The sequence below is a fragment of the Castanea sativa genome, chromosome 7 (assembly GCF_040712315.1).
Source record: "Castanea sativa cultivar Marrone di Chiusa Pesio chromosome 7, ASM4071231v1".
NCBI lineage: Eukaryota > Viridiplantae > Streptophyta > Magnoliopsida > Fagales > Fagaceae > Castanea > Castanea sativa.
Window position 1 is genome coordinate 13,676,153 of NC_134019.1, and position 26,159 is coordinate 13,702,311.

At 36.9% G+C, this 26,159-nt stretch overlaps 2 protein-coding genes and 2 pseudogenes across 2 annotated transcripts; 1 reads left to right on the plus strand and 3 right to left on the minus strand.

Annotated features, from left to right (window-relative positions):
- Window positions 1-1,256: 1,256 nt before the first annotated feature.
- On the plus strand, window positions 1,257-8,086 carry LOC142644002 (chaperonin 60 subunit alpha 2, chloroplastic-like; annotated as a pseudogene).
- Window positions 8,087-9,420: 1,334 nt separating this feature from the next.
- LOC142642605 (putative E3 ubiquitin-protein ligase ARI5) lies at window positions 9,421-11,036 on the minus strand (annotated as a pseudogene).
- Window positions 11,037-15,824: 4,788 nt separating this feature from the next.
- Window positions 15,825-16,841, minus strand: LOC142644003 (uncharacterized). Its single transcript, XM_075818696.1, has 2 exons — window positions 16,251-16,841; window positions 15,825-16,196 (listed from the first exon to the last, which is right to left on the minus strand). The coding sequence occupies exons 1-2, from the start codon at window positions 16,839-16,841 to the stop codon at window positions 15,825-15,827; spliced, it is 963 nt and encodes a 320-aa protein (XP_075674811.1).
- Window positions 16,842-18,936: 2,095 nt separating this feature from the next.
- LOC142643800 (wall-associated receptor kinase 1-like) lies at window positions 18,937-24,347 on the minus strand. The gene is made up of 3 exons (XM_075818518.1): window positions 23,456-24,347; window positions 22,911-23,066; window positions 18,937-20,239 (listed from the first exon to the last, which is right to left on the minus strand). The coding sequence occupies exons 1-3, from the start codon at window positions 24,339-24,341 to the stop codon at window positions 19,026-19,028; spliced, it is 2,256 nt and encodes a 751-aa protein (XP_075674633.1). The 5' UTR covers window positions 24,342-24,347; the 3' UTR covers window positions 18,937-19,025.
- Between the last annotated feature and the right edge of the window lie 1,812 nt (window positions 24,348-26,159).

Sequence of the window (26,159 nt, forward strand, 5' to 3'; positions counted from 1 at the left end):
TCATAAAGTGCGGCATAAGGCAGTGGTCTCTCTTTTGTTCTTTGTTGAATTCTACAATTGAACACACACGGCACATCCCTTTCATAAAGAAGACTTGACCAGCTGCATCACCTTTCCTATTTCAATCATTGAATGCTTGTGTAGCATGCTCATTTAAGAAGTTATCTTGTTCCTTAAACATTAAGGTTTTTCTATTTTACATTTTATAAATTTAGTTATTAATTTTTTGTAGAATATTCTACGGGAGATTAATTGGGCATATCTAATTTTTCTTTGGAGAAATTACATTTTTTCACCTTAAACCCAATTATACCTCATCATTGACCTATCAAAACGCATGATTGATCCCCCAATTAAAAAAATACGTTGTACTTAAACCCCTGTCATCTGTTTGTTGTTAACTTTAACAGAATTTAGCATCGAAACCAAGTTACCCTTAGCTGTCTCTTTTGTAGAGAGATAAATTGTCCTTTTAATATTAAATTCTATCAAAATTAACACCAAAAATATGAAGGGTAGGGAGGACATTGAAACAAAATTACAACTTATGACGATCAATCATACATTTCGATAATTTAGAGGATTAGGTAAAATCGAGATGATAGTTTAGGGTAAAAATTTGTAATTCGTCATTTGCCATTTTTTTTTTATATCTCTTTAATGCAAGGGAATGTTGCAGTAATAAGAAACACAACACTATCTACTTCTAAAAAATAAGAAACAAAATGCGGTTTTCTATGAAAAATAAAAGAGGTCTGAAATTTATGAGAAAATAGAAAGATAAAAATATGAAGTTTTCATTAGCTTTCAAACTTTAGCTTATTTTAGTTTTTAGCTTATTTTAAATAATATTCATGGGTCTCTTTACATTTTTTGGTACTATTTATTGGTCACATTGTACTATTCAATTATTATTTAACTTTTTCTTTTACACTTACAGTAAAAAAATTTCAATTGCAGCTTAATAAATTGACGAACTAATTGAGTAAGATTTAAATGTGAACCAAGAGTAAAAAACTGGAATAAATTAATTCATTTAAGTTAAAACAATTCATTTTACCAACTTGATAATTTGTAAGTGTAATCCTGATTATATTCTTCTCAAGCGAGCCAGATGGTGTATTATGATTATTTGCAACTGCTTCTAACACCATAACTATAAGAATGAAACCCAAAAAATGCCATTAATTGTGTAACTTGTGTTAATGCCATCGATGGGGACTGGTTGAAGCCTAAGATAGTAAAATTGTGTAGGAATGAGGTCTTGGCTTTTCATGGTGCCAGTAGCATGTTTATTAAAAAAGGCTGTTGAAGGTGAAGCTAGCTCTGTTCGTTATGAATATGGCAAAAGATCAGTTGAAGCCTTGAAGGCTTGTAAGTTGTAACTGAAGCTTTGCTTGAAGTGATATTTATTTGCTTATTTTCTTAATAAGCTTCAGCCAGTTAGGGTGGCCTCACTTTGGCTATGTGAAATAGTTATAAATGTGAACTTCTATTTTTCAATTTATGGGGTTGGTTCTGTTACGGCATAAGCCTTTGTGACTTTTCTGACACTTTAAAAAAGCTATAATACGCTAGATGTAACACATACTGAAATACTCAGAAGAGAATATAAGTATTTTTTTAATTAAATTATTTAATTTCATACTGCTAATTTGATAGAGGTATTGATTTTAAGTGAAAATATGCAGGCCATAACGTTATTCTTTCTGAGTCTGGATCGCTTCAAGTAATTAATGATGGCCTTACAATTGCTCGATCCATAAGGCTTTCAGATGCAATTGAGAATGGAGGAAGAGGTCATTCATGGTTGCTAGATAATTCTCTCCCCTGTTGTTGTATTGATGTTTCTCAAGACAACAGCAATCATAGATATGTAAATCTTCATAACCTGCTTGCAGGTTGCAACTAAAATGAATAATTTGGCTGGTGACGGTACAACTACTGCAACTGTTTTGGCTCGAGCAATGATCAAATCTGGGATGCTGGCAGTTGCTTTCGGGGCTAACCGGGTTTCTTTGAAGAAAGGAATGGATAAGACTGAAAGAATTGGTCCAGGTCTTGAGGAAGAAAAGTGTGCCAGTAAAAGGAAGAGATGATATAAAAGGTATTTCTTTCCTTTGCATTTTGTTGAGTAAAAGCAGAGTCAGAAATATTTAGAGCATGTCTTGTGAATTAGGTTTGTGCCCCTCTTTGCACTTTTTTTAATTATTAAAAATATAATTACTTGTCAAAGACAAAATCTTGAAACTGTATTTTGCCACATTGCAGCTGTGGCCACAATTTCTTCTGGAAATGATGAATTTTTTGGGAACTTAATTGCTGAAGCTATAGAAAAGATTGGCCCCGATGAGTCGTCTCTATTGAGTCATCTTCATCATTTGAGACCTCTGTAATAATAGAAGGAGTGAAGGTAGGTCATTAAAGATGATTTTTAATTGAAAAGATTCATGACCATCTCAAAGAAAGGAAAACTTAATTTGAAAGGAAAGAAAATGGGTCAGAATGTAATTTGAATTGAACCATAATTTTAGAATGAAAATAAACTTTATAAACCAGAAATGAACTAATTACCCCACTGTTTATAGTATCAATCTATTGAAAGTTCATTCCTTCTTAAGGCATAGATAGATAAAACTCATTAAAGGTTGTACCCAGTTCAGAAAGCTCCCAATTCTGTGCAGTCATGACACAAATAGATGCAATTGAAAAATTGTTGTATTCATTCCTCAGCTGACAAGTAGATACTACTACTTTTAATCATGTTAATTAGTATTTATTTTCATTTCTACATTTTCTTAGCAACAGAATGTATCATAAACTGAACAAGGACTAGGTGCATATAACTGACACCACCCTTTGGCCACCATCAAAACCGAGGCCTAACACAACCCCAAACTTCCACAACAAGCCCTAAACCACTACCTCTGGCTTAGATCTGACACCTACAGCCTCAGATTTGCTGCCTCCACAACCCCAAAACACCACCCTTTGGCCACCACTTTTTTTCTAATCCAAAATCCCTCCTATTTTTTGTCAAATCTTTGCCCTTGTGTGCCAGTTTTTGTAGAGGCAAATTGTGGTGGTTCTTGGCTGCTGGAGATGGTGGTGTGGTTGTGTGTTGGCAGGAGTGAGAGAGGAAGAAGCAGAAGAAGATAAGGTAGAAAAGAAAAAGAAAAGAAATATCAAATAAAAAATAAAATGTTTTTTTATAATAAATTTTGTGTGAAGCACTTGACAACATTTTCCTTCCATTGAGCCATCGGAAGAAAGACGGAAGGAACAATTTGGCAGTTTCCCAAACTTCTGCAGTTAAAACTTGATATTAGAACATCAGAGGTGAGAGATCTGTTTAATTTTGACCTAAAAGTTGGAGGGGTCTTTTTGCATTTTTTCCCTTTATCTCTGATTCCTAGTTTTTTTTTTTTCCCTCTATTCCCTTAATTTAAATCTATTAGATATTTCTGGACAGATTGACAAGGGTTACATGTCACCCCTTTTCATTACAAACCATGACAAATCTATAGTGGAGTTTGAAAATGCCAAATTCCAAGTAACTGATCAGAAGATTTCAACTGTCAAATAAATTGTTCCTTTACTAGAAAAGACTACTCAACTGAGTGTCCCACTGCTAATCATTGCAGAGGACATCTCCAGGCAAGTACTGGAAACACTAGTAGTGAACAAAATGCAAGGTTTACTAAATGTTGCTATTGTCAAATGTCCAGGATTTTCAGAAGGAAAGAAAGCTCTTTTGCAAGATATTGCACTTATGACATGTCAAATTATGTACTGCACGTCAAACTTTATTTGCTTAATTATTTAATTTTTCCATGACATATGTCAATAATAAGATAATGTTTATTCTGAATCAGTGGTTGTTTTGATGTTAAGAATCTATCATGTCTATGACCTGCTTTTCATTCACTAAATTTATTTATTTGTTACTTTGCGACACATTTCAACTCATCCCCACCTAGCATTATATTAATATCTTTACATCTCAAAATGATGAGATTGTTCACTTTGCAGCCAGATGTTCACCCACATTTTTTATTTCCTAGTTTTCTGGCCCTCATAGTCATGTAAAGAACCTCAGTGCGAGTTATGATAGTGGTTAATTCAAATTGAGCTCTCAAGTATCTAATAATTGATGTAGAAAATTAGTGAATTTTTGGAATTCATATAAAAAAAAAAAAATGTAAAGTGGATACTATTGTGATGTTTCTTTTTTTCAGGATCTCAATGTAGGCCCCTTCTATGGATTTGCTTTTCCTGTTAAATACATAATTTGGTAAAACTCAAGCTATTTTGTGGCCCTAAGTTGTGGGAACTTTTGTGCCAGAATGTTGTTCAAATGCATTTATTTAACCTATTTGTTATCAACAATCTCTGATGCTTGTTGGGAATGAGAGAATGTAGACAAAATCTTAGTATATTCAGATTTTCAAAACACTTTTCTTACCCTGTATTTTTTGGTGAAAAAGGGAATACAGAGATTTCAGAAAATGTGACTTTCTTTTCCAGCCCTGTTGGGTTCAATAACTTTTATAGGTTTGATCATTTGGTGCATCTTCTAAATAACATTCAAAAGGACAATACATCTGTACATATTACATGCAAACACTACACATGCCCTCTCTGTCACTACATCTTTTTCTTTATGTGACTGTAAGCTGTGGATAGAAACATATCTCAAACGTCACGATCCACATTTTTCTGATCTTTGGAAATATGAACATTGTAATAATTTATGTTTCCAGGGGCCATATTGCATTTTTCGTATAATTGTATTTCTTTATGATGAGATTGCTATTTCAGCTTCAGTTTCTCATTGAGATAATTTTATTGTCATTAGGCGCTGATTTTCTCTCTGGAGATTTGGGTCTGATGCTTGAAACTGCAACTTCAGATCAGCTTGGCATTGAACGAAAAGTTACCTTAACCAGCAATACAACGACCATTGTTGTTGAGTGTTGACCCTACTACTAAAGCTGAAATACAGGCAAGAATTTTGCAAATCAAGAAGGATCTGGCTGAAACAGATAATGCATCCTTGTCAAGGAAGCTCTCTGAAATAATTGCTAAATTATCTGGCGGCATGGCTGTGATTAAGGTCTGCAATTTAAAAAGTCCTATTTCTTAATGATTGTTAATGAAATCTTGTATAACAGCTTTCTTCATCCTGGATGCTGGCTTCAATCAATATCTATCTTGTCAAAAGTGAACAAGGCTTTTCCATCCACACACACAGAGAGAGAGAGAGAGAGAAGAAAAGAAAAGAAAAGAAAAAGTGAACAAGGATTTATCTTTGTTTTTTGTGTAAATTTTGAAACTAAAATTTTTTTGCTGATCATGACTGATATTCAAAACCTTTGGCCATAATTGTTTTACCTTTCCTTTTATTCATCTTTCTATTATTTTAGGTAGGAGCACACACTGAGGTGGAGCTTGTTGATCGGAAACTCAGAATTGAAGATGCAACAGTGCCACATTTGCTGCCATGGATGAAGGAATAGTCCCTGGTGGTGGTGCTACGTAGAATTCGATGGAAGATCTACATGAGTAGAGTGGTGCAGATTTTGTGGCAAAGGTGTTGTATCCTCCCTCTTCCCCTTTTCTCTGTGTCTGATTTTTCCTTTGTTTATAGTCAGAGTGAGATCAGTGTTAATCAAATAATGAGGTGTACTTGAGTGCAAAGGCCTCCAAAGCAATGTTTTGAATTCCGTTCTGGAGGCCGTTCTTGATTGACAATTGCAATAGAATATTCTAGTACCGGTGTGTTTCAGTGCACTATTTTGTGATTACACACTGGATATATATACACACACATGTAAATAATATATATATATATTTATAATTTCAAATTTCATTATATCTAATTAACCAAAACAAAATTTAAAATATGATATGGGAATAAAATAGGTCAAATGATGACTTTTGTGCTTCAAAGTTTTGAAAAAATCCTACACAATCTAGAATAGGCCGGAATTTAGAGACTATAATAACTAGAATTTGCCCGATACACCGGAATAGTCTAGAACAACCCGGAATTTAGACCGAAACTGAACAAGGAGTTATGTGCACTGGATTAAGGACCAAAACGGAATATTCCGGCCGGAATGGAATGGAATTTAAAATATTGCTCCAAAGCCTTGCACCTTATAGAAGTAAAACGCATTATGTAAAAATTAATATTGTAAATTTTAAAAATCAAACAATATGACTATCAATCGATATGCTAATCATATAAATTTTTTATTTTTTTTTATAAGAGCTAATCATGTAAAAATTAAACCTAGCATTTTATACAATGCCCTATAAAATTCAAACAAAGCTGTAGAAGTTATCAGTTATCACTAAACAAATATTAAAAATACTATTTTTTCACAGCCAAGCACATTTTCACAGCATCCAAACCTCTTCAAATAAAACAAAATTCATCAAGGGTTGCTCAAAAATGCCTTTATAAAAAACAATTAGTTGCCCAGTCCACCAAAAAAAAAAAATGCTAATAACAATAATTAGTTAAAAACAGGGTGGAGTGGGTTTTGGGAGAGAGGAGGTAGTCCATCCAAAAAAAAGGGAGTGGGGATGGGATTCTAGAGAGATGAAGCCAACCCACACCAAAAAAACCAAAAAAAACCTGATGCTGGGAGCACAACCAAATTACCATGGAATTTATTGGATTAATTTAGACTTTCCTTTATCTCATCTCTAGGCTCTAGCTTAGAGTTTTATGGGACATGATCTTTTATTCCTGAAGCTTTGTAAAAAGGCTACTGGTGATTTTTTTTAAGCTAATTACTTTTTAATAAAATTTTCTTCTTGAGAAATTTTCTCTATATTTTTTAATTACTATGGAATTATTTTTTTTTTTTTTTTTTTTTTTTTTTTTTTTTTTAAATTTTAAAAGCCTTGCGTTATTGTAATTGCATCAAATCATCAACAATAATATAAGAGATGCCTTAAGAATGTTAGGCTCATTGATTATTTTATTTAGATTCTGAACCAGTAAAGCCTCAAATCTATGATGTATATACAATCAGATTTTCCTCATTTGTTATAACAGACAAGATCCCTTATCACTATACTGATTTTTTTTTTTTTTGCGAGGAGTAATCAATTAAAATGTTTTTAAAGATGGCTGGTATGGCCCAGATCAGAGATTGCCTGATAAAATTGTCAGAACAAGTGTTTAATCCTAATGATTGGGTCTGCATGTGTCAACAACAAACTGGCAGTGGTTATGCTACCAGCAATTGGTAAGAAATAGTAAGCATATTTGCTAGTGAATGTCAGTGAGTGAAAGATCCTGTCCCTCATCTGAGGCCTCCCCTTTTCTTAAATTGTTTCTGGGGCATTTTTACTTTTTATTTGTTTGTTAGTTCAGAATTCAGTCAGGTAATGTTAAATTTAGATTATTATGCTTTACATTTGAAATTTGAAATTTTCATTTTTCATCTTTTGGTTTTTAAACATCTTTTAGGACCTTATATGAGGACATTTACTGCTCTGATCATAGAAACTATTGCTAATGTTGAATTGCAGGCTCTCCTTGCACCTGCAGAATCAATTGTCTAAAGCAGGTGTTGATGGAGAAATTGTTGTAGAGAAGACTAGAACTTGTAATTGGCAAACTGGATACAATGCAATGACAATCAGATACGAAGGTCTTTTCAGTCTGGAGTTGCAGATCCTTGTTGGGTTTCAAGGTGTGCACTTCAAATTGCGGTGTCAATTGCTGGTGTAGTTCTAAGTTCTAACCACTCAAGCTGTGTTGGTGGAAAAAAATAAAGAAGCCTAAGCCAGCTATCCCTCAAGTTCCAGGCATAACTCCTTAAATAAAAGATGGGAAGATATTAGTTGGAAAGCCAATTGAAAGCTGAGAAAGACCCGTATATGTCACATTGGTATGAAACAAACAATTTGAATTTTCTTTGTTTGGACTTGAGATGATGATTAAAGAAGCTTTAGAAGCTGTGGAGAGGCCGGACAAGTCAGTTTACAATCTGACTTTTGGACTGCGAGAGTATTAAAAGCCATACATAAAGAAAGGGATTTCATATCCAGTACAGTCAGCATATTAGCCTTTGTAATCTCATTCAACATGTAAGATTCCTTTTTTTCTTTTTTTATAATTATTTTTTCTTTTTTGGTTTTGGTTTTGGGTACTCTGTTTTTGGACTTTGTATTATACTGCAATAATAATGATGAGGGTATTATAAAGAAATTTCTTTATTCTTCTTCCTTGATCTTTTGTTCAGATATCTCCAAAACCTGTTTCTAATTCTGTCCATATGTATGTTCCAACTTTGCTGTAGAAGTTATCACTAAGAACATTGCGCAACTGGTCTACTAGGTATTGTTACAGATGTGGCAGTAAAATTATGAAATTAAAGAAATATACTTCCTCCTTGATAAACCCAATTTTCTGCCAATGTTGCAACATCATCCAGAATATTGCTTCAGTGTATATGCACAACATACAAGTGATTTTATGCCAAGTTTGTTGATTTGAGTGGTATTCCAGATCGGTAATTCTGTCAAAATGAAGTTGTAAGTGAATTCTAACACAATTTCACAACCAATAGGGTGTAATCAATCATGCATTTTAATGCTTTGCTTGCATCTTATTTCATTGTTCCAAATAAATAAGCTAAGTAAAGACTTGTCTTTCACAGCATTATTTTATGAAGTACAACCTACCGCTAATAGTTGAGAATGCTCCAAAATCGACTTTCAACCTTTTTATATTTTTGTTTTATTTATTTTATACAAGATGGAATTTTTACTCTAGCCTAATCTAAGTGTATATGTGTATGAAGCTCTCTCCTGAAATCTTGAATCACGGCCTTTGCCCTTCACATTCCACAAACATTTATACTTGTGAAGTGACCACTGCACCAAAGATGCGCGGTGGTCTGACTTTCAACCTATACTGTTAAAGGATTTTGATAAAGCCACATTTATATGTATTTGTTTAACAGTCTCAACTATTTTTTGGTAGAGTTTCTAGTTATATATGTTTAAATTGTATGTATATTTTGAAAAGAAAGAAGAAAAATATTCAACTTCCTATACAAATATAAAGCAAATATTGAATTTAAGGTAACTAAAAAAGGACGAATGCCCATTCCGCAAGTTCACATTGTATATGATCAAGATGTGAAAATTGAAAACTTATCTAGCAATGCCAATGATCTTGAACATAATAATCAAGTGATATAAGACAAGTTACACTACAGATGACATAAAAATGATAAATATATAATAAAAATAACAATAAATCAATCTAGAATGTGCTCAAAAGCACAAAAAATACTTAACATATATCTAAAGTCATACGAAAATTGCTTAGTACTGTTTTTTACTATGGAATTCTTTGTTCAAAGAAACATATTCTATTTGATATTTTGACTAAGGTCTCCTCTTACCCTTAGTCCTTTCCCCCTTTCTTGGTTTCCTACTCCTTATCGTGCTGCAAGCCTCTTGAGAGCTAGTATCTTGTAGGCCATTCTCCAATGCCTTAACCAGATTCTCAAAGTAATTCCTTGTCACTGTGGTAAGCCCGGATAGCTTAGCTCTGAAATTGTTGAATTCTTTGTCTGAACACTTTTTGTTGAGGTAGTCATACATATCCTTCTCTGTACAATGATGAAGCCTTTCCAAATTAGAATCTGCCTCACCTTGCAAGTACTCAAAGAACCCCCTTTTTTATTTTGCTTTCTTGTTTCCATCCTCAGGGGGCTAATACCCATATGCATATGTCCACTTAAGCACTCTCCTACATTCAATTATCTGCAACCAAGCCTCTGTAATGAACTTAAGCTCAGCCTCAGTTGCCCACTGCATGTCACTAAGTCTTCCCATGTAGTTCTCTTGCATTTGGTTTAAATCCTTAACAGCTTGTTGCCTTGATGATTCATTGCCTTCCCATCTGTCATGATAATGAGTATACTTTTCCAAATGCTTCTTAGCTCTTTCTCTGATATCTTCAACCTCATTATACATTCCCTCTTCCTTATTCCTCTGGAATGTATTACAAGCATAGTACCCACCTGATGTCTCACCATGCTCCTTCCATGGTCTGAGGCATAGCCAACAAAACTCATGTCTACAAGGTTTCATGCATGTCATGTGCATCCACCCTTGGTTCTTCTCAATGGCTTTTCCACACTTTGGACATGGCTTTGTATTGACTAGCAACCATGTTGTATTCGGAGCCTCAGAACTATTCTTCAATTGCCACTTAGCCACAGTCTCACAATCCACTGGCCTATGCGCATCTTCCATAAAATTCCAACAAAACCCATTGTCACAATGGCAACAAACATCATAGCACTCGTCATTACCTCCTTCACAAAACTCTTTCGCATACTCTCAATCTGCACCTGGACACCACTTATACTTCTTATTACTCTCAATATAAGACCTTATCAAATGCTGTGAATACCTCTCCTTATCTTCCTTTTTAGCAAAAAAATCAATCGAATTACGATCCACTATGGCGTTACAACGCGGTTTGGGACATCTCAATGTCAAACATCCAACCCCATCCTCAATTGCCACACTCACTTCTCCTAACAATCCCTACAAAAGGGATGACCGCAACTAACCCAACCCATCATAGAGACACGGACATTCTCATAACATATAGTACAAGTTAGTTCAACTTTTCTAAGCTTCTTGGGTAGCAAGAAAACCGGTTTTTCAAACAAACCTACTTTTTTCCTAATTCTCTCTTCATCAGCAAAGATATGAATCATTGGATATGATTCATCAGTTGCAGCTTTTGATATGAAAAGAACATTGGATACCTCGATGATCTCGTTCTCTTGACGTTGTTGAATATCTGATTCTTTCAATAAAACGTAACTTTGCTTTGCCTTCTTGTTAGTTCTTGACTCATCTTCACCGTCACCAACAATTATGTTCTACATTTTTCTCTCTTCTTCTTTGTCGTTGTAATTGTAGTGGTCATTGTCGGTTGTCTCCTCGGCTTCACTGTCGTACAGGCAATCCTCAGATTCCATGGCAGCTGCAGCAACAAAAACAAGAAGGGAATTAATATATAATATTAAGTTTTGTTTTTCACAACTCGATTATTGTTGTGTGAGTCTCTGAGTGGGTTATTGGGGTCATAGACTCATATATGTATACTAGTTAGGGCAGCACGTGCAAGGCATGTGCTTGCGGTGGAAAAAAAAAAGTAGTAATTAAGGTCAATTCTAGATTTTATTTGTATGACAAAACAAAGATATGAATTATTTGATTTTTAAAGTATATAGAGATTTACATTAATCAAAAGAGACATTAATTTTAAGAATTTTGATAATTATATCATAAAAAGTTAATCTCATTCCCTTAAGAATTTTGATCAACCACAAAGTTAGGGTAGCTATTTAACATATAAATATTTATTTAACTATAATAGTTTTTTAGTACCTACTTGCTAAAGACAATATATCTACTCTCTAAAAACTTATAAGAATGATATCTGATAGGCCAAAAATGTATTGACCCATTGTGATGAATTAACCAATTAATTAGCCAAGTGAATTAATTAGGTTCAATTACATCCAATGAGCGTGGCAACACAAACAAATAACCAAATAACTAAATATGCAGTGGAAATTAAATAACACGGTGATTTGTTTACGAATGGGAAAAACCTACACGGCAAAAACTCCACTAGGTGATTTTAAGGTCACCACTTCGAGAATCCACTATTATCAAAACAAGCGGTTACAAGTAAAGAAATCCTAGTACCTTATACTGACCTATAGTTGAACCCTTACCCCAATACCCAATTGGACTTGTTTTGTAGTGACAATCTTTCCTTGTATTGCACGGCTCCCAGTATATGACTAACCAAAAGATGTGCGGATCACAGTATGCAACTTTATTACCAACTTGAGAAGGATGTTGGCTGCAAAGTTCTTTTGTTCATCAACCGATGAAGATCACAAAGTTGCTTGGTCACAAACCCTACGGTGTACATGGTAGGTACTTTTTCTCTACCATAAAGTGATTCTGTAGGGTCCCTCCCAGTTAGGACCGAGCTTTCCCTGAAAGGGATCTCTAGTAGCTCCCATCACCTTCCTCAAGACAAGGTCTCAAATTCGGAAGTCTCTATGTCTAAGTTTGGAGTTGTAGTGCTTGGCCATGAGATCCGAGTACCGTGCTAGCCTTTGTTCAGCTGTCGCCCTGACTTCATCCACTTGGTTAAGCTGTAGATGCATGGCCTCGTCGTTTCCATTCTCGACATGGTTGTCCACTCTATAGCTTGTGAGTCCGACCTCAGCAGGGATAACTTCCTCGCTGCCATATGCCAACCGAAATGGCATCTCTCCTGTAGGCGTTTTGGCTGTTGTCCTGTATGCCCATAGTACGCTTGGCAAATCTTCTAGCCATATATCCTTTGCCCCCTCGAGCCAAGTCTTGATAATTTTGAGCAAGGATCGGTTCGTGACCTCAACTTGCCCATTGGCCTGTGGGTGGAAGGGGGAGGAGTAGTGGTTCTTGATCCCTAACTGTGAATAGAAGTCCTTGAAGGATTCGTTGTCGAATTGCTTTCTGTTGTCAGATACCAAGACTCTAGGGATCCCGTACCTACAAGTGATGTTTTTCTAGACGAAGCTTCGTATGTTCTTTTCTGTGATGGTGGCCAAAACTTTAGTTTCTACCCATTTGGTGAAGTAATCTATGCCGACCACTAGGAACTTCAGTTGTCTCATTGCTATTAGGAATGGGCCCATGATGTCCAATCCCCATTGAGCGAAAGGCCATGGAGCCATCATTGGAGTGAGCTCTTTTGTTGGCTGTCTGATGACATTGTTGAACCTTTGATATTTGTCGCAGGTTTTGACATAAGCCTAGGTATCCTTCTGCATAGTGAGCCAATAATATCCAGCCCGAATCAAGTGCGGCAATGACCGTGACCCTGAATGGTTCCCGCAGATCCCTTCATGGACTTCTCTCATGACATAGTCCGCTTCTTCGGGGCTTAAACATCTTAATTACGGGCGAGAGAAGCCTTTCTTGTATAAGACGTCCTTTATTAGGACGAACCGTGCTGCTTGGACCTTCAGCTTTCTCGTGACCTCCTTATCGTCAAGTAGGGTACCCTTTTTCATATAGGAAACTATCAGTGTAGTCCAGTTGCTTCCCGAGTCTATTTCCTGCACACTTACGTCATTTATCAAGGGTGAGAGCTGAACGAAAGAGAGTTCCTTACTAGGGATAAGCATGTGTTCCGCTGAGGCGGCTTTGGCAAGGCGATCAGCTTTCTCGTTCTCTTCTCTAGGGATTTGAACGAACTTGGCTTATAGCTCACCTACTCGTTTCCGCACCTGCTCCAAGTACCTCTTCATCTTTTCCCCTTTGTATTTGAAGTCACCGTTCACCTAACTGGTGATGACTTGAGAGTCGCAATATATGACCATACTTGTTGCCCCCACGGTTTTTGCGAGATCTAGCCCTGCCACTAAAGCTTCTTACTCTGCTTCGTTGTTGGTCATTGGGAAGTCCAGACGAACAATGCATTTGATCTCGTCCCCTTTTGGGGAATGGAGCACTACACCAACTTCGCTAGCCTGCCTGTTAGACGATCCATTCGTAGGGGAACTCCACTAAGGATGCTCTTCTGCCCCTTGGCCTTCCATATTGGTGAAATCTGCAATGAAGTCGCCAACTACTTGTCCCTTTATGGCAGTTCGGGGCAGTATTGTACGTCAAATTCACTCAATTCTATCGCCTATAGTGCCATCCGTCCGACAGCTTTAGGATTACTCATTACTTGCCGTAAAGGCCTGTCTGTCAGGACGACCACAGTGTGGGTTTGGAAGTATGGCTTGAGCTTACGAGCTGTGGTAACTAAAGTAAAGGCAAGCTTCTCCATCGGTGGGTATCTTTTCTCTACGCCTTGGAGTGCTCAGCTAGTGTAGTAGACGGGCTTCTATACCCTATCTTTTTCCCTGACTAAGGTCACGTTGACGACAGTCGAGGTTATAGCCAAATAGAGGAATAGTTCTTCCCTTGGTTTGGAGGGACTTAGCAATGGTGGTGAAGAGAGGTAGGCCTTCAGATCCACAAATGCTTGTTGACACTTGGCCGTCCACTCAAAAGACTTCTTCAGCGTGTGGAAGAAAGGTAGGCACTTGTCCGTTGCCCTTGATATGAACCTATTCAACGCAGCTACCTTGCCGTTGAGGCTTTGTACTTCTTTCACGTTCCTTGGTGGTGACATCTCCATTACGGCCCAGATCTTGTCTGGGTTGACTTCGATACCTTTTTGGGACACCATGAACCCCAGGAACTTTCCAGCTGTTACCCCAAATGCACACTTACTTGGATTGAGCTTTATGTTGTAAGAGCGGAGGGTGTCGAAGGTCTCCCTGAGGTCGTCCTCCCTTCGGCTTTTTACCAACATGTCATCAAAGTAGACTTAGACGTTTCTTCCAATCTGATTTGAAAACATCTTGTTCATTAGCCTCTGATATGTTGTGCTCGTGTTCTTGAGGCCGAATGGCATTACTTTGTAGCAGAAAAGGCCTTGGCTGGTGACAAATAAAGTCTTCTCTTGATCAGCTTTGTCTAGTCTGATCTGGTTGTAGTCGAAAAAGCATCCATGAAGTTCAATAACTGGTGTTGGGCTGTAGAGTCTACTAGGACGTCAACTCGTGGGAGGGGGTAGCTATCCTTGGGGCATGCCTTGTTCAAGTTCGTAAAGTCTACGCACATCCTTCATTTCTCGTTGGCTTTCTTAACCATCACCATGTTGACCAGCCAGTCAAGGTAGTATACTTCTCTAATGAAGTCTACATCTTGCAACTTGCGGACTTCTTCCGCTATAGCTTGGTCTCATTCCTGGGCGAACACTCGCTTCTTCTGACGGATAGGGGAAAAGTGGGCGACACATTTAATCGGTGCACCATGATTGAAGGGTCGATCCCGGGCATGTCTTCATGGCTTTAGGCAAAGATGTCTTGGTTTTCTTTTAGAAACGTCATGAGCGCTTATCGAATTGGCGGACTGGCGAGAGTACCGATCCTAGTCGTTCGTTCAGGCTTGGAGTTGTCGAGGGGTATCTCTTCCAATCCCTCGACGAGTTCTGCAACCTTCTGCTGTTCTTCTATGCTCATGGTCTATAAATGGTCGTCTATCTCCAACATTGCTATGTAACACTCGCATGCCACCACTTGATCCTCACGTACTTCTTCAACTCTGTACTCGGTGGGGAACTTAATCATCAGGTGATAAGTTGAAGTCACGACCTTCCATGAGTTGAGGGTAGGTCGTCCTAGGATGGCACTGTAGGCAAGTGAGCAGTCGACCACAAGGAATGTTACATCCTTTGTGATCTACTATGGGTAATCACCAACCGTTATGGGCAATGTGACTGTACCGAGGGAATATACTCTTGTTCCTTCGAACCTAATGAGCGGGGCGTTGGTTGGAACCAGCCGTTCTCTTTCAATCCTCATCTACTAGAACGTCGGGTAGTAGAGGATGTTAGCAGAGCTTTCGTTGTCAACCAGGGCTCGATGTGTGTTATAGTCCCCAACCTGTATGCTAACAACGAGTGCATCATCATGCAGGTGGTGAAGACATCGAGCATCTTCCTCTAAGAATCCAACGATGGGGTTATCGATTCGCGCCATCTTTGGGACAAAGCCCATCAGCTGGATGTTCTGAACCATCTTTAGGTAGGTCTTGCAGGCGTTTTTAGATGAGCCAGAAGTTGTAGATCCTCCCACAATCATTCTTATATCTCCTAAGGGCGGCCTAAGACGCTCGTTCTCCCTTCGGGCAGCCTGTTCTTATGGCGCATCTGTCCTTTCTTTACTGACGAACCTCTGTAACTTTCTTTGTCTGATAAGAGCCTCTATCTGTTGCTTCAAGTCGTAGTAGTCAGACGTATTGTGACCGTGATCACGGTGAAAATGGCAGTACTTGTCTCTAGACCTCTTACTGAGGTCTCCCTTCAGCTTACCAAGAAATGTCAAGGTTCCTTCATCCTTGATTTGCATCAAGACTTGATCGATTGGGGCATTTAGCGAGATAAAGCTTGCGAGCTTCCCAGTGGGGGGTTTGGAGCGCCTATCCTCCCATCGGTCTATAGTCCTTGTTGTCTTCCGTCCCTTGTCTTGCCGTGCTTCCTCCTGCCTTTCCCTCTTCTTAGGCTTTTTATCCTAGGCCAACAACACGTCTTCCACGTTCATATATTTAGTAGCCTTGTAGAGTACATCCGACATGGTCTTTGGGTCGTTTTTGTATAGAGAAAACAGAAACTTACCATTTCGTAACCAATTAGTGAATGCAGCCACGAGTATCTTGTCGTCAGTTTCATTAATCGAGAGGGCTTCCTTGTTAAAGCAAGTTATGTAGGACCTCAACGTTTCATCCTCTCGTTGCTTGATGCTCATCAGGTATGCAATGGACTTCTTATACTTGTGCCCCCTGATAAAGTGCGAAGCAAACTGTGCGCTCAACTCTTTGAAGGTGCTGATGAAGTTTGGTGTCAACCTGCTAACCCATACCCTTACGGGACCCTTCAGCGTAGTTGGAAAGGGTCGGCACATGATCTCGTCCGCCATGCCTTGCAAGTGCATCAAGGTTTTGAAAGACTCCAGGTGAGTTAAGGGGTCCTTGGATCCGTCGTAGGCTTCTACCTGCGACATGTGAAACTTTAATGGAAGGGGAAACGAAGTGACGGATGTAGTGAATAGCGAATCAGTTTGATGGACCAATTTATCGAGGTCACTAAACACCCGTCCTCTCAGGGTGTTCATCATGAAGTCCATCTGTTCCTTCATCATCTGCATCTCCACGACCATGTATGGTGGAGCCGTATCTACAGCGGATAGACGACTTGTATCCTGTCGCTTTTGTTTGGTTGGAGCGTTGCTACCCTCCGGCCCTTCTTGGTCACTTCTCTCAGCACTAGTGCCTTCTTGGTCCTCCTCCTGAGTGTTGAGCCCTATGTTCTTTTGGCCTAGCTACTCCTCTAGATCATGGTTTTGCTTGGTGAGGCGTTATACGACCGCGGCGAGAGTCTGACCCTGTCTCTTAAGTGCGGTGGTACGTGGTTCGTCTCCTTGGTTATTGTTGGTGGCTGCCATCGAGCGAGTAAGTACCATGCAACTCTTTGTCCGGGAAGTGGTAGTATGGCTTACAAGGTTTCTCACAGACGATGCCAACTGATGATGCCGAAAATTGTCAATAAGTTGCGCAGTGCTCATGTGCTCTAGACAAAAACCTACACAACACAAAAAGATGAAGACCCTATATAGAGTACTAGTGTGGTATCGGTCAAATACCCTCCGAATGTCAAGTTAGAGAACTTTCACAACTCTAGAGCGCCAAAGTTAGGATGAATTATGTGTACCTTGGTTTGTAAGGGTTTGGGGGTTTTTATAGTAGCGTAGAGCTAACATTCGTTTCTTGGTGCAGAGGGTCTTTCCTTGTAGGGAAGATCCCCATTAATATGCGTATATTGCGGGATTCTTTCCTTGTAGGGATTTCCTTGATTAGGGTTAATCGTGGGGCACAAGATATTTTCTTGTATAGATATTCGTAAAGATTAAGCAAGGCCACTCAAGACTCATCATGCTCTTTATCCCGTCGGCTTCTCTACTTTCGTCGTCTTACATAGATGTTGTCGAGTATTGAGCTGATGTAGTCGGCTTATGGACTTGTCATGCTACTTCTCACATACAGGAAGCTAATGGGCTCAGTAAACTCGTTAGCTTCTTTGTATGCAATGAGTTTATCTCCCTTTGACAGTATCCTTATCAATATATGTATCACTTTTTGCCAATACACATTTAAGGGCCTATCTTTAATAGGAAGCCCTAGGGTCGATCTTGGAACCAAAGTAATTTTTTTTTTTCAATGGATCACATGTGCTTGCGTGCCACTCCTTTGATGCCTTTTGCCTTTTAGTGAATCAGGCTTGGCAAGTTAGGTTGTCTTTGAGACCAAATGGAGGATTTTCCCCAACTAGGTATTGGGTCTTCAAAATATATGTATGAGATTTGGCATTTTAATAGTCGAGGTGATTAGATTAACCTTTAATTAAGCAAGTCTATTTCAAAGTTCATTTTGCATAAATTTGAGCTCTTAGAGCATTGAAAAATATGAAGCGAGAATTTCGTCTGCATTTCTTGAGGAGAGAAATACATTAATCTTAATTTATATGGAGATAGATATTGGCCATAATTCACTATTTGATGTTGGTAACGTCATTGTGGGTTTTGAGCCCACTTGTTGAGGAGATAAACATTAGCTTCTTTGTCCCTAATTTCCATCTAGATTTTTCAAGCATCTTCTGTTTCTACCCATGGTTTGAGAATTATTTTATTATAATAAAGTCCAACTAACCCAACTTAATCATAGGTGATGTGGGGTTTATTTGGGTCAAGTTGAAAGAACTCATCACCATTAAATAGTTCGAAGAAAGAACACGTCACCATTTAAAAGTAGTTTGAAGGATTTCTCTTCAAACTAGTTTGGAGAGAAAATTTGTCCTTTAAATAATAGAGGGGTGTAACCCCAACAATGCTATAAAAAAGTTCAATTGCAACTCCACTTCTATCAAAGTCTAATTGATTCTTGCTTACCTAAAAATATATATCAATAATTCTTATGTGGGTGAACAAGGAATAAACAAAAAAAATAAAAATTTCAATAGCACAACAACAGAAATAAATGGATAAATGAGAGCTACATCCAACCAAACGATAACTTAAAAATCAATACAAAATACTTGAGTAGGTCTTCAACATCTCCACCATTAATACATATATGAAAATCCTTTAATATACGACTCCCACGATTGCTACACTTCCAATAGACAAAACACAACTCACAAAACAAACACAGTTACTACAGTTCCAAATAGCATTAAAACTTTCAACTTTGTGAGTTGAATAATTGCTTCAAAATTACATAGCCCATTATAATACCATATCAAATTCAATTATCAAGTGATACCAAGTATATTACCAAGGATTAAGTAATTATCTCCCATCTTCCACGTGTTTCAATAAATGATCTTTGATACTATCATACTCAGCAGTTGTACTAGTAGAGCAACCAGTGCCAACATCAATGTTGAAAGAGTGACTACTTGCACTAAGGAAGCATTCCGTCTTTTTTGCACAAACATCAATGTTTCCCAATGGATGTTTTCCCATACTTCTCAATCTCTCCAGCTCCATTGCCACCTCTTTCATTGAAGGCCTATCCTCCCCTCTCAAACTTAGGCAACTTTTGGCAAGACTAGCAAATTCCTTTAGTTGCTCAATATTATCCTCATTGACAATGTGATTTTCAAGAATTTGAAGTAGGCGATCCTCTTTTATGGCAGTCATAAAGGATATTGCTAGATTTCTATCAATTTCTGGTCTATCAAAAGAAAGTGCTTTCTTACCTGTCAGCAACTCTGCCATAACAACACCAAAGCTATAGACATCACTTTTTTCTGTTAGTTGGCTAGTTTGCATGTATTTTGGGTCCAAGTACCCCAAAGTTCCTTGCACCAAAGTATTCAATTCTGTTTGATCAAGAGGAACTAGCCTTGAAGCTCCGAAGTCAGCCACTTTTGCTGTGTAGTTATCATCCAATAGTATATTCATAGTTTTCACATCTCTATGTATAATTGGCATTGAAGTTGATGAATGCAAATATGCAAGTGCCCCTGCAGTTTCTGTTGCAATCTTCAGACGTTTTTCCCATGAAAGTAAGGGTGATAGGCCTTTATCATGAACATGGGTAGAAAGAGTTCCGTTTGTGATGAATTCATAAACTAGTAAGGGAACTTCTGTTTCTAGACAACAACCAAATAGCTTAACCACATTCCTATGGTTAATTTGGGTAAGAACAATCATTTCATTTATGAATTGCCCGATTTGGCTTTGATCACCAATCTTGGATTTCTTAATGGCAACCATTGTTTTATCCGACAATACTCCTCTATACACAGTTCCATAACTTCCTTGGCCAAGAACACTACTCTCGTCGTAGTTGTTGGTAGCCTTTTTGAGCTCTTCTGTAGTGAAGATTTTGGTTGTCTCCATAGACTTTTGGTGATTAGAGAGTTGTTGTTTTAACAGTAAGCCACCATTTTGTTGAAAGAATTTTTCTTTGAGTTTGATGAGCTTTCTTTTTTTCAACCCCCAATATATCCAAGAACATCCCAGAAGCAGTATTAAGAGGCCTATTATGCTGATACCTGCGCACATTCAAACATGCACTTTCACTAAGTAATTAAAACGTTTTGACTTTATACTCTTCTTAATACCATTTCCATTTTGATGGCAAACATTTTGATAAGTAAAAGTCTTCATATTTAACTCACATATCATATGAAGATGACTCGATCAAGATTTCATTTATAGCGTAGATGGTGACTGCCACAGTGGCAGATAAATATAAATTTCCTATAAGTGTCTCTAAAATCTGGTTCATGTTAAATTATATGAAAAATAAAAATATGAATCAATTGTTTTGAATTGACATCCTTTTTAAAAACCACAACGTTCCTTTCTTAGTTGAGAAGAACTGAAGAAGACAATTAGCCATGAAGATATAATTTCTTTAAAAAATATGACGGTACATATATCAAAGAATTGAACCTCCCATTAGTAGTACTAAGAGGCAATCCATATTGTTCTTGCACTTTGGGGTAGCGAACCTAGTTGAGAATCAATAGCCTCGTTTATATAAGCACTGCAGAAAAGTCTAAATTTTATTTTTCTCTTTTTCTTGGTTGAATATGTCTAAATTTCTTATTGTAATTTAAATTAAATAGTTAATAAACAAGAATAAAACATCGGGTTAATAACATTTCTTCCACTGAAGAGCTCAACTCGTCACCTACTAAAAAAAATAAATAAATAAAAACTCTCATGTTTAATATTGAGGGTCTGTTACGCATATCCTAAGAAGTACACTCTTGAGTTTTAGTTGTAAACCTTTTGCGATAAAAGTTATAACTAAAAAGAGTTTTAACGTTTAATATTATCGACAATAATATATGTTAAAGTGCTTTGAAATTGTTATTCTGTTCAATAACCAAAACGAGAAATTGAGATAGTGCTTTTCAATTTGGAAAATGATAAAAGAGTATATACTAATAAAAGAGTTTTGTATTTTCATACTCTTAAACCTTAAAAAAAAAAAAAAAACAGAACCTACTTAGTTCAATTAATGTCTAACATTTACTATTATTTTTTATCATCATGGTCATCAGTAGTTCTGTCTCCAGATTGATAGACATTGTGTATTATTTTGAAAAATAAGGAGTATTAGACTAAATAAATTTACCATTCGTTAAATATTTTAAAATTAAGCTAAGAGCATTGTAACTCAGTTAATTGGTAGTTTCTTATGTTTTCATGACATCTTAAATTTAAATTTCCCTCTTCCGTTGTTACTATCAAATTATAAAAAATTAAAAAAATATTTCAACATTACCATGTTCTTATTCGGTTCTAAGGGGTACAGGCATTTTAATCCTACGTTTTTGGAAAGGGAAGAGGAGCGTGTTTATCACTTTATCCAAACATAGCATAAAGGTGGGTGCTAGGCACTACCAAACGGTGTAATTTGCTTCCGTCTTTATCTTTGAATTTTCAAATCTTTGATGACATCCTTTTAACCTAACAATGGTTTGTTTTGTTGTAATCAGGTCAACAGAGAAAAAGATAATAAAGTTTATAAAATCTTTTTTTTTTTTTTTATAGAAAAAAAGGGGTAACGATAAGCGATCAAAAATGGCAATGGAATTCCAAAAAGGCCAACGTGAGTCAGCAAAGACTTAAAAAGTGTCGAGATATTTCTCCGTTTTGAAAACTAGACGTTTGTCATTTAGATGAAAAAGCGGTGTAAATTCAGCAAACAAAAGAAAATTAAGACGATAAGTCCATTTGGTTATGGTTACATTCTATCCAGATTTGTTAATTTTGATCTTCTGCATAGAGGAAAAAAAAAATTTATCACAAAATTTATTAACAATAATTTAATATAAGACTTCTTCAAATTATGAGACTCCTACAAAAAAAATTATGAGACTTCTACAAAAAAAAATAATAAAATAAAATAAAATAACAAAGTCAATCAATAAATTTTCTTTTTTTCGGATGGTTAAGTTTTCAATGTATTTGCTTTTTTAAAGTGAAACATATCTTTTAGAATTTATTTATTGTTCTATTTAATTAATAAGATTAAGTGGTCATTTTGTAGATGGGTGGATATTATATGTCATTTTGAAAAATAAGTATAGGTTGTCTATATCAGTCAATTATTTCTATTAATTAAAAGTTAAAACATCCAAGTAAAGATTATTAACGTTATAGCCAAAATTCTAATTAAGTTCAACTTAATATTCTTTTTGATTCTCAAAAAAAAAAAAAAAACTTAATATGCTTTTTCATCTTTTAGGTAGTATGCTCCACACTAACTGAACCGTCTCTCTAATTTATTGCTACTTTATAATTGAATTATTAATTATTGCCAACTTTTTTTTAGTACAAAGAAATGTTATGTCCATAATATTTTCATAACAAATCATAAGTGGTAAGTTATTATTGATCCTAATTTGAATTTATAACTTAAAATTTTTTTTTCTCACCTGTATCAACCATTAACAACCTGTCACTTAAAATTATTGTAAAAGTATTGTAAAAATGTTGCAGACATAACATTTCTCTTTAGTATATTGCTTAACCGAGAAAAATCATAATAAATGTTTTACGAGTAATGTTAGGATCTACATATCCAAAAAGTCATCTTAGAAAAATGTTTTTATGAATATGAAATTTGGTGCTCTAATTTTCAGAATCCTCTATATGTGAGCAGAAAACCGAGGGTGCAATATGCAGATATATAGTCAAGATACTCACCAACCGCAAGATGAATAGCTAGTGATGATTGATCGGAGACACATACCGCGCTCTCCAGATGGTATCCTTTGATGCACAAACATTCATAATATCCGGGTCTATTAACACAAATTTGTTTGTCTGTGCAAATGTTGGTCTCTTTAGATTCGTCAATTTCTACAGTTGTAAAGCACACACTTTAAAATAAATAAAAAGAACAATTTTGTTAACTAATGCTTCAAGAGTAGTAGAGGTTAAGATACATCTAACACTTTATATTAAACAAAGTTTTTATACATTTTTCCAAAAAAATAAAGTTAAATTGTATACATATATTCAAAAAATTATAAACAACAATAATAAATTTATGTGTTTAAGCCAATAAATCATTAATTAACACTTATCTTATATTTTTTGAAAAGCGTGCATTATAACTTATAATTAAGTATTTATTAAAAAATTTCTTTTGTGTTTCTAAAATAAAGCCACGTGACATTTTAGAAATTTCATTAAAATTTTTAATTATTTCTGGAAAAATTGTTGTAGATAATAAGTAAATTGAATACCTTGGCAACCATCTTTGAGGTACGGGTTCCCGAGGTAACCCTTCTTGCACTCGCATTGGTACCCAGGGCCGTTGATGGGATTGAGATCAATACATATGGTATTCGCTCCACATATGTAATTCGGTTTGTTTTGAGCAACTTTACACGTCTCGTCTCCAATTGCCCAATCAAGAACCATGGGAAGGGTTTCATTGCCTTGTAGACTGGTAAGATAATCTGAGGAGAAATTGAACTTGTCTTTTCGGATAACAAAGGCAAAGCTGCATGGATTGAAATTCCAGACTTGTTTGTGGTTTTCAAAGCTATATGTTATCAAAGAAACATTCTTCAATCCTTCAGGAATATCTAACTGGCAACACCCAATCCCAGAGCAAGAACCATTGGCTACGTTCCTTATGTTTTGACATTGGGATAGACAGCCGATGGAGAATTGTTGATCGTTTAGATTACCATTAAGGTATGCGTAAGTGTCACAGCCAACGGCCACGAACTTGTTTTCGATGACAGAAATTGTGAAACTGGGTATCTCGAGTTTTGCTGTGGTCTTATTCCAACTTGTACCATTTGTGTAATTGTAACAGTCTTCAGCCTTAAACATCATGATTTCAATCTGGCCTTGGATGGATATGTTAGTAACTTTCACGTTTCCAGTCAGCGGTTGAGGTTGACCGGTCGAGTTGCTACAATTGATAAAAAAATCTCGATCTCGAGTTCCATTGAGGAAACAACCTTCAGTTATGCCAAAGGGATACGGAATTTTTACATCTCCACATCTATCGGGGCAGTTAGGCAGGGTTAATGGAAATGCTGTTGCTGCTGCTGCTGCCATAAATGATAATATCACACCAACCCAGGTGAGCTGCACGAGCATACTATGGAAACCCATAGCACTACTATTTCTGAGAAGAGTGTTTAGTGTAGTGTGTGGAGAACTTCATAGATGCTGGACTTTTTAAAGGCAGACTGAGAGACCCAAAAATGCGTGAGAAATTTGTCTTTACAACTTTACAGCTAAAAGTGCATGCGTTGCAACTTGCATAAGGTTGGTAGACTTTGGTAAAAGGTCCTAACAACCAACATCTACTATTAATAAATCATTAATAATAGTAAAAGACACTAGAGTATTTGGTTTTAGAGAGTAATACACTGGGGTCCGTTTGGATAGAACTTATTGCTGAAAACTGAAAACTGAAAACACTGTAGCAAAATAATTTTTAAATGTGTGAATAGTGATGCGGGACCCATTTTTAATAAAAAATTAATAAAAAAGTACATGAACAGTGCGCGCACAGTACGCGCACAGTGCCGCACAGTGCGCGCATTGCGCACATGTCCCCCTCTGCAGCAGAAACCCAAAAAAAAAAAAAAAAAAAAAAGTCCAAAACGTGGACGTGGATGCTGGACGTTGAATCCAAACGCCCTCTTGGTAAGTTTAAGCCAATGAATTGCTTTATCTGTTGCTTCCATCATGCATTTATAAATTAAAAAAAAAAGGTTCTCCAATAATTACCAAAAGGGGGGTAAGTTACAAGCTAAGAAGGCCGATTGGGGCCATGTGCGGAAAATACAGATAAAGGCCGGCTGAGGCCATGATATTACAAATATGAAAATATGATAGTGCCATCTGATTACAGTGCTAAGGGTTGTAAAGAGGAGGCAAAGCTGAACTCTTGGCTGGAAGAGGAGGGAATTTTGGAGTTGCTCAAGTTTCTCCTAAAATTGGACCTGCCTCAGAATGGAGAAATGGCTTCCTTAAATAGGCTGGAGGAGGCCTTGGATGCTAGCTGGAGATTGCTGAAATCACGGAGAGTAAATTGCTTTTACTGAGGTGAAAGTTGATTCCACCGAAAGCAACAGTAACTCTGGATGATTGTGTCGGTGAACAGTAAAACTGTTCATGCTACAGTGATTTGTCCCCTTGCTTTTCCGGATTCGGTCACTGTTGAAATAGTAACCTGTCGGGGAATCTGCTGGGTGTGGATACTGTTGATAATGCGGGTACTGTTCATATCAGTGGCTAGTGCTGATTTTGAATAGTAACCGGACTGTGATCTTATCCTGATTTGCTGGGTCAGAATGCTTTAGTCAGTATCAGGAGCATCTGATGGATATCCATCATAAGGATCCCATGGGGAATCGTTATCGCAATCGTGCTCGTGATATCTGGCATAGGTGTTGCAGAGTCCACAGTAGAGAAGTGGTTCATGGACAGGCTTTTTCCCTGTAAGAAACTCTCTGGGACTATCAGGACCAAGTTTTTTAAGATTTCTAATGGCGGAGTCGTATGGCCGTCTCCCAAAAACATAGATCCTGTCTGTAGAGCCTATAAAATGGTAGTCCTTCCAAAGCTCTTGGCTGATATCAATGATTTGGTTGTTGAAGTAATTCCTCCAGCGTTCTGCTAGAGCGTTAGGGTATTTGTATGAAATATATGTGTCTCCTTCATACCATGGGCCCTGATAAGAGAAACCATTAATGAGGACAAGGTGCTTTGAGGGATGAACTTCCATTTAATTGTTTTTGTCCCATTCTGGTAAAGTACTCCAACATCTGATAGAAACAAAGGGGCTGTTGATTTCCCTAACGGCATTTTGGATAATCTCGGGAAGCTGGCTAATTTGGTCATGACTTGTAAGTTTGATAAGTTTGATAAAACCGGATTCAAACATCTGGGAGAGCCAATCTGGATCTCTTTCTTCTTCAT